This window comes from Grampus griseus (assembly GCF_964374135.1).
Source record: "Grampus griseus genome assembly, chromosome: 19".
Classification (NCBI taxonomy): Eukaryota; Metazoa; Chordata; class Mammalia; order Artiodactyla; family Delphinidae; genus Grampus; species Grampus griseus.
In genome coordinates, this window is record NC_139013.1 from 10,798,480 (window position 1) to 10,813,720 (window position 15,241).

The 15,241-nt window shown below is 56.2% G+C and overlaps 1 protein-coding gene across 1 annotated transcript; it reads left to right on the top strand.

Annotated features, from left to right (window-relative positions):
• Positions 1–1,408: 1,408 nt before the first annotated feature.
• Positions 1,409–13,764, top strand: KCNN4 (potassium calcium-activated channel subfamily N member 4; the record flags this gene model as incomplete). Its single annotated transcript, XM_082677878.1, has 9 exons — positions 1,409–1,567; positions 4,451–4,546; positions 5,801–6,231; positions 8,279–8,414; positions 10,945–11,055; positions 11,251–11,369; positions 11,687–11,756; positions 12,952–13,119; positions 13,431–13,764. 8 exons carry the CDS (start codon positions 1,409–1,411, stop codon positions 13,114–13,116), a joined length of 1,287 nt encoding a protein of 428 aa, XP_082534004.1. The 3' UTR covers positions 13,117–13,119; positions 13,431–13,764.
• Positions 13,765–15,241: the final 1,477 nt, after the last annotated feature.

Genomic DNA, 15,241 nt, shown 5'->3' on the forward strand with positions numbered 1-15,241 from the left:
GAAGTAGTGTAGCACGTGTTTTGTGTCATTGTGTCTTTGTGTATTCCACTGTATATGTTGTGTTTGTGTGGCCACCTGTGTTGGAGTGTATCATGCTCCAGGCTGTGTGTGGGTGTGGTTTATGGCGTCGGTCCCAGGCGATGGTGCACGTTTTACTCTGCTCACGGTGCTCTTGGGCATCAGGGTCCGTGTAGCCTGTGGCCAGCCCCCCTCCCTCAGGGGCACCATTCTTGGTTGTGTCCTGTGTGACGCACCAAAATAGATCAAAATGTCTTACACGGGGCATGTGCCGCTTGGGTTTCTGTGTATGTCACTGTGCCTACTGGTCCGTTCCTACACGCATCCGTTCATATTGTCCTCTGACTGCATATATGAATGGCATTGTGCACCGGGGTGTATTGTGTGTCAGGGTGAATCCATGTGTGTTGTGAATCATTCTATGAGCATATGTGCTTGAGTCACCACGTGCCGTGACGTACGTCAGTGTGCATTTCTCCAGGTGCTGGGTGATTGGAGACTGCCATGGGTGTGTCCCTAAGTGCTGTGTGTCTGCACACGTCGTGTTTTGTTCCACAGGTGTGTGATGGCTGAGTGCTCTGTTCACACAGATATGTTGTGTGTGGCATTTGGGGATTGCGAGGTCAATACAGATCGTGTGTTTGTGGAACACCCGTATATGTTGTGTTTGTGTAGCTACGAATGGGCATCATCCTGTGTGAGGCGTCTGGGTGTGGCTGTTTGTGTCAGAAGATGTCGTGCCAACTTTGATTGCAGTGTTTGTGCCTGCGTGTGGACAATATTTAAGTGACCGTGTGTGCCACGGGGCGCTGCCTGCCTCACTAAGTGCCGGTGTGTGTCGCATCATGTGTGTGGTGTCCGGGTGTGGCTGTGAGTTTCAGAGCTTGTCGGGAGTTGTGAGTCACTCGTTGTAGGTTGTGTTGTATGCCCATGGGTGTTATAGGTTCTGTCTCCGGCCATGCTGTCCATGGTTGAGGGTGTTATCACCGTGTGTTGCATGGTGTCCGGGTGTGGCTGAGTGTAGGTGTGTATTACACGCTGCAGACCGTTGTGTATGACAAAGCCCATTGTGTGTTGGTGTGTGTCTTAATCCATGTGGACACACGCCTCTTCCTTGCTCTGCCCCAAGACACACCCAGCCCCTCCTTAGTCTGAGAAGGGGGGTTGGGGAGCCTCCCCTCTGCCCAGGGGCCTCCCCAGCACCTCCCCGCCCTGCCCAGCAGTCACCACCCCCCAGAGGGCACAGGCTCTGCTGTGCCTCAAAGCAAGAGTCCAGAGCGAGGGAGCAGAGCAGGCCGGGGACCTGCAAGCCATAGTGGCTGCTCTTTGTGTGCTGCGAGGTGGGGGACTCTGGGCGGGAAGCTGGCTGAGCCCCAAGACCCCGGGGGCCATGGGCGGGGAGCTGGTGCCGGGCCTGGGGGCCCTGCGGCGGAGAAAGCATCTGCTGGAACAGGAGAGGAGTCTGGCAGGCTGGGCACTGGCACTGGCAGGAATCGGCATCGGACTCATGGTCCTGCACGCGGAGATGCTATGGTTCGGGGGGTGCCTGGTGAGTGGAGGCTGGAGGCTGAGACTCCCGAGCCTTGAGGGAGGAGGGGCTGTAAGCTGAAACTGCTGGGTCTGAGGGAGGAGGGGCCTGGGGGCCAGGACTCTCGGGTCCTGAGTGAGTAGAGGCTGGAGACCCCTGGGGCTGAGAGTGGAGGGAGCTGAGGGCTGGACTCCTGGGACCTAGGGAGGTAAATGCTGGGGGCCCTCTCTGCAAAAGGAAGGGAAGAGGGGTCACAGAGTGTCAGTTTGAAGGTATTGCAATTAGACAGTTGGAGGTCCAGGAGCCCTGCAGGCCAGGAGGTGGCTGGTCAGATACTTGAGCAGATTAGGGGAGAGGTAACCCCAGGTTCAGTGAAGGGAGGGTGGGGAGAAAGGCTGACTTCTTCCAGTAGGCAGCAGCTCCTTGGTCCTTATCTAAACTCTAATGTTTGCACAGTATCTCAGAGGCAAAGGGCAGAGACCAAAAGAACTGGCTGGGTGGGGGGGTGGGAAAAGAAAACAAAGCACCGCCCCCCTCCCCCTTCCATCTCCAACATTAAGAAGCTCAGCTTCCCCAGAATCTATGGGCTATTTAGTCTGGGAAACAAGGGAGAGGTAGGTTTATGGTAGCCTGGACTCCTGGGTCCCAGGAGAGGAGAGGCTGGGGCCCGGGTTCCTTAGAGGTGACTTAGAGCGTTTTTAGGGGGAGAGGGGCTGACTTCGAGGATAGTGTGAGTGGGGAAGGAAAGAACAAGTGGGGCTAGGACAGGTCTGAGCAGGTTCCCAGCACATTCCAGCCCTGGTCCGGGCAGCGATGGGGGCAGATGAAGGACACGGGTCAGAACTGGCGGCTTGAGGACGGGACAGAATTGCTCAACAGGAAAGGAGGGGTTGGAGATCTGTCTAGGGTAAGGGACGTGGAATTGGGCTGGTTGGAGGGCACTGATTGGAGGATTGAGTTGGGGGGACTTCTGGGGGACAACACTCAGGCTTGGATTTGGGGGTGGGAGAGGCAGACAGCTTTGAAGTGACCAGGAGCCACACGGACTGTCAGGGCAGGCTGGCTTCCTCTGGCCGGGTGGCCAGGCGAGGGCAGCGGGCACTGAGGGGGTGGGGCCGCCGAAGCCCATGCCAACAGGAAACATGGTCAGGCCGACCCGCCGCTCCCACACTTCAGCACCCCGCCCAGCAGGCGAGGTGAGGACAAGGGAGCCCTGGCAGATGGGAAGGGACAGGGGGTCTTTCCTACGCCACCCCATCCCTCCGCTGCCTCACCTCCAATTGCTTCCCTCTACCACCTGCCAGGCTGCTGCCTCCAGCACGGGGACTCTGGAATCTGCTGCAGCTCTCTGAGCCTCAGTTTCCGCAACTGGAAACCGGCAGTGAGGGTTGAAATACATGATCCGAAGGGTCCTCCTCGGCCCCCTTTCTATGACTGCCTTGACAACACCCGTGTCCCCTCCCCACCTCCATCGTAATCTAATAAACTCATTTTGCAGGGATCCAGACACCTGCTCGCCAGGAGGGAAGGGCTGGAGGAGAGGCAGGTGCCAGACGCCACCGATGCAGGGGAACGTGATAGAGATAGTGGGGCGGGAGAGGGAGGATGGTGAGAGGTACCGAGAGGCAGAGATACACAGAGAGACCGAGACAGAGAGAGACCAAGACAAAGATGCAGTAAGAGACGGAGTGGTACAGACAGAGAAGGGGGTCGGGGATTCGGGGCAAGAGGAATTGGAAAGGAGAGAGGACCACCAGAGAAGTGGATTGCAGAGTGGGGAGGGGGTTGGGCCTAGTGGGATGTTCTTTGGGACAAACTAAAGAGCGGGACAGGGAACTGGGGAGCCACAGAAGGATGAAGGGGTGGGGAGGGCTAGGGACAACAGCACCATTGTTCGGGGAAGGGGGGCAGGTCCCATGGAACAGGAAACTGGCCCTCTTCCCCTGCACAGAGGGGGGCCCTGGGTCAGGGGAGCTGGCAGTGTTTTAGGAGAAACAGGTGCTGAGCTCAGAGTGGGAGCCCAGGTGGCCCCTTCCCCCTGACACCACCTCCCAGGCAGGGATCCACACACACACCCCCTCCTAGGGAATCCAGCAGTCCCAGTCCCCTCTAAATCCCTTCCTCAAGAATTCTAGATTCCTCCAAGGTATTGCCACACAAAGACAGGGGAAAAAACTTCCTGTGGTTTCTGGAGGCCATGTGCTTCTGGGCAGCTCTGCCCTGGGCTTAGAGCCAGGAGAGAACGCAGGAGGTGGGGAGGGGGGGCAGAGGAGACACACGGGGCAGCAGGACTGGGGGGCCTTTCTCAGAGCTGGGGCTGGGGTCTTAGGAACCCACCCCCCTGGATGAGGGCAGGGGAGGGTGTCACTCATTCCTTGGGGCCTGAGTGATAGTTTCTAGGCTCCTCAGGAACTGCGAAGGGCAGGCGGGGGGAGGGGAGGGACCTGAAGTTGCTTTCTAGGGCAGAGACCAGCTGGGTGGGAAGGGAAGGGGAGGGACCACTTTTTAGAAGCTAAATGTCTGTTTCTAGACACCCCCCCATACACACACACACAACTGAGGAACTATTATTGATGGGGACCAGCACAGGGGAATTAGGAAGGAATGTGAGTTTCAAGGTCTTCCCTCAGGGGTGTGGTCCTAGCAGAAGAGCTGAGGAGGAGGGTGAACACTGGCACCTGGGCCAGGGCTGTCCCCTTGGGAAGGAAGAGGGCACTCTCCCTGGGGACCAGATGATGGTTTTGAGACTTCCCCAGACCTGAGGCATCAGGGGGAACTGGGCTGGGGGCTGGGGGTTAGGAGGCTGGGAAATTGGGACTGGAGAAGGGATGGCGGTTTGGGAAGAGTGCAGCGGGGGCTGAGGGAGGCCTTGGCTCTCACCCCTCTCTCCCTCCCTCCCAACAGTGGGCGATCCACCTGTTCCTGGTTAAATGCATGATCAGCATCTCCACGTTCTCGCTCCTTTCCCTTATTGTGGCCTTTCACGCCAAAGAGGTCCAGGTAGGCCCCCAGCCCCTTCCTAGCTCCCCTCAGCCCACCCCCACGCCCTGTCGGCTCACCCTTCCCACCTCCTGGGCTGAGTAATGAGCTTCCTCCACCCTGAGATACATCCACACCCTCATCCACCCGGAGGGGATGAACCACGGACAGACAGACAGCCCCCCCCACCCCCCGAGCAGCCCTGACCTTCCTCCACCTGCTGCCCTGTCTCACCTTGCACACCTGTAGATGCTGAGAGTTCCCGCCCCCAGGCCTCTGTCCACTCTGTCCCAGGTTGCCTCACACAAGACACAGCCTCCCAGATCTCACTTTTTCATCCCTGAGTCCCTACCTGTTCCTGTCCCAACAACCCAAGATCCTAGCCATGTGCCCGCAGGTCCTTCCCCACTGCTGAGCTCCCCACCTCTGTGCCAACGACTCCACAGACCCAGAAGCCCTTCCCACCCGTATCCCCCCCTCCCATCTCATGTCTCAACCCACACTGGACTCTCCACCCCTTCCCCTCTCATCCCATCCCCCACATCCCCAGATCCTGTTTCCTTCCCCCCACACCTCTGCAGTATAAAATGAGGGTTATTGGTCGAGTGTGGTGCCGCCCCTTGCAGTGCCTGGCACACAAGATGTGCTCAGTAAGAAGTACACATCATTAACGCAGTCGTTCGAATAGTTAAGTGGCCTGAGAGCCCAGGGCCTCAGTTTCTGCATCTGTAAAATGGGGGTAAGAATATTTTCAATCTCACTGTCTTGTGAGCATTCGCTGAGTCACACACGTACAGAGGACAGCACAATGCCTGGCACCTCCAAAGTGCCCTGTAAATGTTGGCCATTATCATTGCTAATGGGACGATGGCAATTACTACTGCGTCCCCAGAAACTGGAGTTAGGACACAGCTCTATGGATGTGGAATGTAAGTCCTCGGAGAGGCAGGGGTTTTGTTTCGTTTGTCTTGTCCACCCATATCCTCAATGTATCTCAACATATGGAACAACGTCGGGCATACAACAGGCACTCAATAAGTGCTTCTGGGCTGGAAGTTCTGGAAGTGGGCTGAAACTAGGGGGAGAAGGTGGAGAGATGTCTTCCTCGGTTCCTGCCCTGCCCCTTCCCACCCTCCCGGGCCCCATGCCCTGCGCTATCTGCCTCCCTCTCCGGCCCCGCGGGCGCGCCCCCCTTATCTCCCCGCGCAGGCTGGGGAGCGGGCGCCAGACCTTCGTGTGACCCCCCTCCTTCTGCATCCGTTCCCCTCCCTGCAGCTGTTCATGACGGACAACGGGCTCCGGGACTGGCGCGTGGCGCTGACCGGGCGGCAGGCGGCGCAGATCGTGCTGGAGCTGGCTGTGTGCGCGCTGCACCCGGCGCCGGTGTGGCGCCCGCCGTGCGCGCAGATCTCGGGGTCCCCGCAGACGGCGGTCACGCAGTCCTGGCCGAGCTTCCTGGGCCAGGCGGAGGCGCTGCTGTCGCTGGCCATGCTGCTGCGCCTGTACCTGGTGCCCCGCGCCCTGCTCCTGCACAGCGGCGTCCTGCTCAACGCCTCCTACCGCAGCATCGGCGCGCTCAACCAGGTCCGCTTCCGCCACTGGTTCGTGGCCAAGCTGTACATGAACACGCACCCCGGCCGCCTGCTGCTCTGCCTCACGCTTGGCCTCTGGCTCACCACCGCCTGGGTGCTGTCGGTGGCCGAGAGGTGAGGGTGCGCGGGGAGGGGAGGGCGGGAAGGGACGGTACCTGGAGCCTCTGGAGGAGCCGCTTACAACCACCATCGCCCTGTACCGTGGTGCAGGTTGGGACTCCCTGGGACCAAGAAGTGGAGAAAGCCTATCGCCCCAAAGCCTTTCCTCCACCTGCAGTCTCCAGTCTCCCCAGACACACACACACACCATAGGAAGCCCTGCCCTTCCTGCTTCCAAATCTCTCTTGCCTCAGGTTTCCAGGCATCTGTTCAGTCTCAACACGCAGGCTCTGGGCCCTGGCCAAGGGTTGCACCTGCTTTGGAGGAAGGGGACGTCTCTTCCAAATTAGCACAGATGCACTGTAGGTGCTCCCAGTGACCCCCGGGCTGCGCCAGAAGGGAATTCCGTGCAGAGCATTGGTATGAGAATTCGAGACCCCCTGCTGGACTTTGACCTGATGCTGGAACTGTACCCCTCAGGGCCTCCACTTACCTTACAGATAAACAAATTGGGGGTAATCTTAGCCAGTGGTTCTCAAAGTGTGGTTCTGGGACCAGCAGCATCTCCTGGGAACTGGTTGCAAATCCAAACTCGCAGGCCCCACCCGGATCTGTGGAATCCAAAACTCTGGTGGGTTGGGCCCAGCAATCTTTTTTAACAGTTCACGCTGATGCTGGCTCAAATTTGAGAACCTCTGGTTTCGTACATCTGGCAAAGGATTCTTGAGGGGAGATGGAGAATGGGAAGAACTGGCCTTAGATCTCTCCTCTCTGAGCCTCTGTTTCCGCATCTATAAAATGGGTATCAAAATCCACCATCTTTAAAGTCTCCCTGGCAATTCTAATCTTTCATGATTTTAAACTCATTTGTCTCACAGGATCTCAGTTTTCTCAGTTGGGAAATTGGTCAGGATCAGTAAATGATCCTCCCACCAATTTTCTCACCTGAAAAATGGGAGGATGGGGAGGGAGCCAAATTTCTAAATCTGTTTGAGGCAGAAGTCCTCAAACTTGAATGTATTTTGGGATGAAGGGATTGGAGCTTAACAGGGCAGATTCAGTCGCCACCTCCAGACACAATTTAGTGGGTTTGAGGTGTCTGGGGCCCTGGTGAGTGATGCTTTCCCTGCTTTGGCCTAACTGTGGGTCAAAGTTAGACAAATCCTGATTATCCATCCTTTCCATGGCTGGACCTAAATGTCCCCTCCTATGAAGTGAGGGGAAAAGAGGCAGAGTCTGCCAAGCCTTTTTATTTATTTTTTTAAAGTGCATTTATTTCCTTATTTTAAAGATTTATTTTCTATTTTATTTTATTTACTTTTGGCTGTGTCGGGTCTTGGTTGTGGCATGCGGGATCTTTTGTTGCGGCGCGTGGGCTTCTCTCTAGTTGTGGTGCGCAGGTTTTCTCTTCTCTAGTTGTGGCATGCAGGCTCCAGGGCGCGTGGGCTCTGTGGTTTGCGGCACGCAGGCTCTGGTTGAGGTGCGCAAGCTCAGTAGTTGTGGTGTGCAGGCTTAGTTGCCCTGCGGCCTGTGGGATCTTAGCTCCCTGACCAGGGATTGAACCCGTGTCCCCTGCACTGTAAGGTGGGTTCCTTACCACCGGACGACCAGGGAAGTCCCCCGTCAAGCCTTTTTAGAGTCCCACCTTTTTAGTCCTGATAGGGCCACCTCTAGGCCATAGAGCATCTTTGTGGAAATTAGAAAAAGGTGCCCCTTCCTTTGAGTGGATGCAGCCCCCTGCCGGGTCTGACAAGTGGACTTCAGGCTGGGTGTCTGCCCCCCTCTCAACCCCTCAACCACACGCTCTGAATGTAGCAGCCCTGGTAGCCTAGCTGAAACCAAAAAGGCTTTGGAATTGGTCGGATCCAGGTTCAAATGCCACAGCCCAGAGTGGTTGAGCATCTTGCCCAGGTCACACAGCAAGGAGGAGGCCAGGCAGGCTCTCCAAAGCCCAGAACTTAACTGGCTTTTTCTGAGTCCTTCTTGCAACTGTGGGTGTATGTTAAGAAAGAGGGTATCAAACATCACAGGAACCCCAGAATTAACCCACTCTTCCCCACAGACAGACCGTTAATGCCACCGGGCACCTTTCAGACACACTGTGGCTCATCCCCATCACATTCCTGACCATCGGCTACGGGGACGTGGTGCCGGGTACCACATGGGGCAAGATTGTCTGCCTCTGCACTGGGGTCATGGTGAGTACACCCACTCAGGGACCCTGCCTTTATCCCACACTGCTCATCCCCTGGGCCCCAGGAAACCACAGAGCCAACTAAGGCACTCAGGGACACCCCCAAGAAACTCGGGTGTCTGGACCCCCACAGCCCCATTCCCTGTCCAGGACACAAACACTAGCCTCATTTCCTTTGAAAATCCAGGAATCCATCCCCTGAGTCCTTGCTCTCTCCAGAACCTAGGACCCAGCCCTCGTCCTCCTCGGGAACACAGGCCCCTGACCTCCCAGCCCCATTTCCTCCCAGATTCCAGGAGTCCAGTCCCAAGCCCCACCAAGACTCAGGTATCTTGCCCTCTCCACCCCCCTTTACCCTCTCAATCATCCAGGACTCAGGTACCTGGTTTCCCAGCTCTAGGCTCTTCCAGGACCCAGGAATCCAGTCTCCCAGCCTCCATTAAAGCTGTTTAGACATCAAGAGCATGCCTGTGGACTCAGGCTGCCTGGGTTCAAATCCTGCTTCTGCCCACTTCCTAGCTGGGAGTCAGCCACACAATCTTTCTGGGCCTCAATTTCCTCATCTGTAAAATGGGGATGCTGATACCAGCGTACTCCTCACGGGGTTCCTGAGAAGACGAAATGAATTAAACCATGTAAAGGGTCTCAAACACAGAAAATGCTCAGTAACTGGGTCAGGGGGTGGCGATGCGGAAGCTGTTGTTGTAACTGGTTCCAGGCGTCCGGCTGCCCCTACCCCAGCTCTTGTGCCCTCAAGGATGAGGCAGAGGCTCCCCAAGCGCCAGACTCCAGCCTCCTCCCCAGGGTCGGCCTCCTCCTACATCTAGACATCTGCCCCCTTCCCCTCATAGACCCAGCACCCAATGCCTTGGCCTTCACCTCCCTGTGAGATCTGGCTCCCTTCACCCGCAGGAATTCAAGCCTCCAGCCCCAGCCCTGATTTGTCCCAGGAAGGACATGGTGAATCCCCCAGTCCTGGGTCCACAGGTGATGCATGGGGGGAAATGTGACAGCCCCCTTCCCTCCAGCAGTGAGTCTTTGTGACTAGGAAAGAGGGGCAGAGACTCAGCCAGGCACACACTCCCAAAGGGAGATAAGGCGATTTGCACTCGAGCTCACAACCAACTCCTAGCTGAGAGGTTCCAAGGTACAATGAAATTATAACGGCTAACTTTTATTGGGCACATACTCTGTGCCAGTCTCTGCTCTAAAGGTGTCGACTTATGGAATCCTCGGAGTAATACTGTGAGGGTGTACACATTTTACAGATAAGAAACTCAGACACTAAGAGATTAGATAACTTGCTCTGAAGCTGGGCTTGAAACCCAAGCAGCCCCAGAGCCAAGGTTTACAGCTAGTAATTATCCTGAGGGTCAAGAGTTGAAACATATGGGGTGGGGGAAGACTTCAGGAGATTCATTCTAACTCCAGGTGCTACAGAGCAGTTGGGATTTGTTGGGGCCTTGAAGGATCAGAGGCCTCGAGAAGGAAGGGAGAAGAGTGAGACCTGCTCAGGCAGGTGGGGGCTGAGTTGCCTGGGACGGGAGCTGGGCAGAGGAGGAAGAGCGGCCTGGACCTTGGAAGGCCTTGAGGGCTACACTAAGAAGTCTGGGGCAGTGGGAGCCTAGAAGGAGATTAGGGTGAGGGCATCAGGGGCATAACTGGATGTTCGATCTCCCTGGGGTCAGGGTGGAGTGAGGGAAAGGCTGGAGACTGTCCAGAAGGGAGAGGATGTGGCCAGAGCTGGGCAGAGGCTGTAGGGGTGGGGAGGAGGGGGAGGACACCCTCACTGACCTGACGGCCCACTGGACCGTGGGAAGGAAAGGGTCCCGCAGGAGTCTGAGGTCTGCTCCTTGCCCAGAACCAGCCCTTCTCCCCAATCTCCAATCACACTTAACCAAAGAGAACATGGGCTTCCCTGGTGGCGCAGTGGTTAAGAATCCACCTGCCAATGCAGGGGACACGGGTTCGAGCCCTGGTCCGGGAAGATCCCACATGCCACAGAGCAACTAAGCCCGTGCGCCACAACTACTGAGCCTGCGCTCTAGAGCCCCCGAGCCACAACTACTGAGCTCACGCGCCACAACTACTGAAGCCCGCGCACCTAGAGCCCGTGCTCTGCAACAAGAGAAGCCACAGCAATGAGAAGCCCGCGCACCACGACAAAGAGTAGTCCCCACTCGCCACAACTAGAGAAAGCCCGTGTGCAGCGACGAAGACCCAATGCAGCCAAAAATAAATAAAATAAAATAAATAAATTTCTTTTTTTAAAAAAAGAGAGAGAACATTGTGATGGTGTAAATACCACACCTAGGATTTGGACTCGGACGCATGATTTTATGATCCCAGCTCCACCACTGGGAGCTGTGGGACCCTGACTCTCTCTGGGCCGGTTTGCTTGTCTGTCAACTAGCGGTGGTGGTGCCTGCTGTCTGTGGCTGGTGGGAGGGCTCAAGGAGAGAGAGAGTTGGTGGCACACGGCTGGTCCTCAGATCCCCACGGGTCTTGTGTCATAGTGCCTGCTGTGCCCACAGGGGGTCTGCTGCACAGCCCTGCTGGTGGCCGTGGTGGCCCGGAAGCTGGAGTTTAATAAGGCAGAGAAGCACGTGCACAACTTCATGATGGATATTCAGTATACCAAAGAGGTGAGGGGGGCCTCCAGGACCCAGGGCACACCCCTTCCACAGCCCCAGGATCCAGGCCCCCGGCCCCTCCCCCCTCAGATCCAGGATCCAGGCCCCCGGCCCCTCCTCCCTCAGACCCAGGATCCAGACCCTGGGCCCCTCCTCCCAGAACCCTAGGAGGACTATCTCGCTTGACACTGTGAAACCCACCCCCAGATGAAGGAGTCGGCCGCCCGAGTGCTGCAAGAGTCCTGGATGTTCTACAAACATACACGCAGGAAGGACTCTGGAGCAGCCCGCAGGCACCAGCGCAGGCTGCTGGCCGCCATCAACAGGTGAGGACCTCTATGCGTGCGCACGCCATGTCCAAGTCTCTTCCTCTCTGCAGGGTGCACGCGCACGCGCGCGTGTGTGTGTGACCAAGCATGAACATGTGCCCAGGTCAGGATGCCCATGTGTTGTCTCACTGAACGGATGCCCACCTGGACCTCACAGTGACTCTGCGTGATGGTTTCGTTTACATGTCTCAGAGTGTCTGTGGGCCTGGATGCCCGGGTCTCTATGTGGGAGGCGGGCTCATGGGTGCAGCCACCCCCTCTCATCCCACCTCTGAGCTAGGGCCACTCTGACCCCCCCATTTTTTTATCCCCAGTTTCCGCCAGGTGCGGCTGAAACACAGAAAGCTCCGGGAAAAAGTGAACTCTATGGTGGACATCTCCAAGGTACTGGGATCCCATGAGAGGGGGTCTGGGAGAAGAGGGAGGTTGGGGGCAGCTGGTAGGCAGATCTGGCCCTGGAATAGGGAACGCTGGCACACACAGGCACTCACTAAAGGTTTGTGGCTGAACGAACGAATGAATGAATAAGTGAATGATGCAATAGCGTTTCTCATGTGAGGTGCGGTTTCCTTTGAAACTTAAATAACTTGTACAAAGAACTCCAGTGTTCGATGTGAAATTATCTCCATTGTCAAGTTACTTACATGTGGACGGATATAAAATTCCTTTCAACTATGACTCTTATACAACAATAAAACCAAAGCAAATTGACAAACCAAGTTCAGACACAAAGGGCAAAGCAATAAAATGCGAATTAACAGCACTGACACCGGACAGATAGAAAACTCAATCTGTGTTGCTATTGTGAAGAGGGGGCCCAGGAGCGCTGGGCAGCCTTGCCTGGCCAAGGGGTGACTCAGCTTGCCCTCCTTCTCCTGGGTCCCCTTGATTCTGAAGTGCTCGAGTAGGTGACATCATGCACCCCGGCTTGGCTCACAGCACCTCTTGCTTATCCGGTAGCCTCTGCTTTTTTCTCATTAGTCCACGACAATTCAAACAGTGGCCCTTGGCCCCAATACCATGGTAAACACAGTCACAGATGCCGGCCCCTAAACTGCATGGTGGTGGCCTAAATCTGACGGAATTGGCAGGTCATGATTTCCAAGATTATCCACCCGGCTCAAAACATGGAAGTCAAGAGTTCTCATAGAAAGCTCACACACTCTCAAGGACGAAGCTGTGAATCCTAGTTTGAGAAGGCAGAGAAAGGGCTCTGTGGATTGTGAAGTCAGGCAGTCATCAATTACACAAAGATTTAAGTGAGCACCTACTAAGTTCTAGGGCCTCCCTGATCCAGGTGCTGCCTTGGGCGTGTCATTTAACTGCTCCAGGCCTGTTTCCTCAGCTCTTAAAAATAGAAACAGGATTCCCACTGCCCACACTTTTAGGAGGATTTTAAACTATAAAAAGCACCGGGCCAAGTTGCTGGGCGGTGGCAGGTGGTTGATCAGGTACCTGATATTATTGAGGATAGTCCTCCAAGGCCTGTAAGGACTTAGTAAATGCTGGTTCCGCTGCCTTACTCCACGGGGCAGGGAGAGTCTCCCCCAGCCGATCCCTCTGACCTCTCTCTGCCCAGATGCACATGATCCTCTGTGACCTGCAGCTGGGTCTGAGCACCTCACACCAGGCCCTGGAGAAGCAGATTGATGCGCTGGCAGGGAAGCTAGACACCCTGACCGAGCTGCTTAGCGCTGCCCTGGGTCCACGGCAGCTTCCAGAACCAAGCCAGGAGGCCACGTAGCTGGTAAGGGAGCTGGGACTTGGGCAGGAGAACATCCTGGAGGAAGGGTGCCTGTGGCCAGCACTCCATGTGACTAAGGGGGTGGGGGATGGGTGGCCTGGAGGTGAGGCCACCCTTTCTCTTCCGCTTTGGCTCTGTCTGGAGGGAGGGACTCCAAGTTCGGGGCTGGACCAGCAGCGAAGGAAACAGACGTTCCATCCCCCCTTCACAGACTCTCAGTACCCGCTCTCTCTTTCTTTGCTTGGTCTCTGTCTCTGTCTCTTCCTCTGGTGTCTGGCCTGCTTGTCTATCCAGCTCTCTGTTTGTCTCCCCAGGACCCAGCCAGGAAGAACCAGGCTACTTTCCCCAGGATTGAGGTCAAGGACATTCTCTCTGCTACTCCTAACCCAGCCCCATACATAAAGCCAGTTAAGCGTAAGGACCCAGGGGGGCCACACCTTGGGGTGGGTTGACTCCCTGATGGCTGCTGGCGGGGACACTAGCTGAAGGAGGGAGGCCGTGGCCCATCCCCACCGAGGCCCCAAATGGGAAAATGGTCACCCCTGTCCCACATACCCTGTGCCTGGGGACTGGGACTCCTGAGACCCAGAGGAGGAGGGGAGCGGGGGCCCAGAGTCCAAGATGCTGGACTGCATCAGTTACCCGCTGACCAGCACAGATGAAGGAACGAGGCCCGAGGCAGAAGGCAGAGCCCCCTGGCGGGAGATCGAGGAGGACACCAATTCTCCAGAGCTGCAGAGAATTATCTGGTGGGGGAGAAGGTGGGACCTGGGGGGAAGGGTGAAGCTCACCAGTCTCTGCTCTTATACTTTGTAATAAATGTTAAACAAAGTCAGAAGAAGTTGCTGTTTCTTTCGAAACATCCACACTCCAAACAGGCAGGTCAGCCAGTGGAACGCCCTTGCCCTGTCTGAACCTGTTTCCCCATCTATAAAACAGAGGCCTCTAAGACGTATCCTCCCGGGTCTGTAGGCTGGGGAGTCCTCAACTCCCACCTGGCCCCAGCCCAGATCTGCGGCGAAGAGCAAGGGCTTTCAATTCAGGCCCAGGAGCCCAGCCCCCCAGCCCCTCCTCCCTCAGACCGAGGAGTCCAGGCCCCCAGCCCTCCTCCCTCAGATTTGGATCAGGGTCCAAATCCTGGCTCTGCCAACCACTGGCTGTGTGACTTTGGGCAAGTGGCTTCACCTCTGAACATTTCACTTCACCTGTAAGATAGGGCCACCTTCCCATGGGTCAGCTGTGAAGATTAAAACTGGGAGTGCACAGAGGGTCAGGTATTTAGTAAGAACAAATACAGGCGAGAACTTAATCATTTTTATTAGTGCTACTGATTTTCAGACACAATGAATACGGGGCTGCCCTTTCTCTTTTTTCTACTGCCCTTTAACCCTCTCTACTCATATCCCACCAGAACCTAGATGAAAACTCACCTATCAGGAGACTAACAGGAATTCCAAACCATCCTACGTACTTGTTTCGTACCTGCTAGGACTAAGACAGAAAAAGGAAAGGGGGCTGGCACTTACAGAGGTCCTCCTGTATGCCCAGCTCTGCGCTCCTGTTTTGTAAGTCACCACCACCACTGCCCGCCCCACTCCACCCCATTGTACAGATACAGAAACTGAGGTTTCAAGAGGAGCAGGGCCTAGAGGGCCTGGATTCACACCCAGCTCATCCCACTGCAGAGCCCTCCCTCTCTGCCCTGCTTGAGGTGAGTCAAAGACAGAGCAGCCTTGGACCCTGAACCTAGGTCTCGTTTCCCACAGCCGCTTCGTTCCACTTGCAGAGGCTGATTCATCCTCGCTTCCCGTGATTTGAGGGGAAGCCCAGGCTGCGAGTCATCCTTCTCTGCTGAGCTATCTTTGGATTTCCCTGCAAGTCCACAGCCAGCCTCCCCCTCAGCCCCAAGAGCTAAACTGGGGTTTGCACCACCCATTGCCGCAGACAGCCCTTCCTCTGGACGCCAGCCCATCTGCGGGGAAGAGGAAACAGGAACATTTCTAACACCCTACCCCTGCAGTAAGCCCTCCTTAGTGATGCCAGATACCCTGCCGAACTCATTCCTCCAGGACCACCCTTTCCTAGTTGTACTTGGCTTCAGCGGGCAAACTCCTTCTTACTCCTC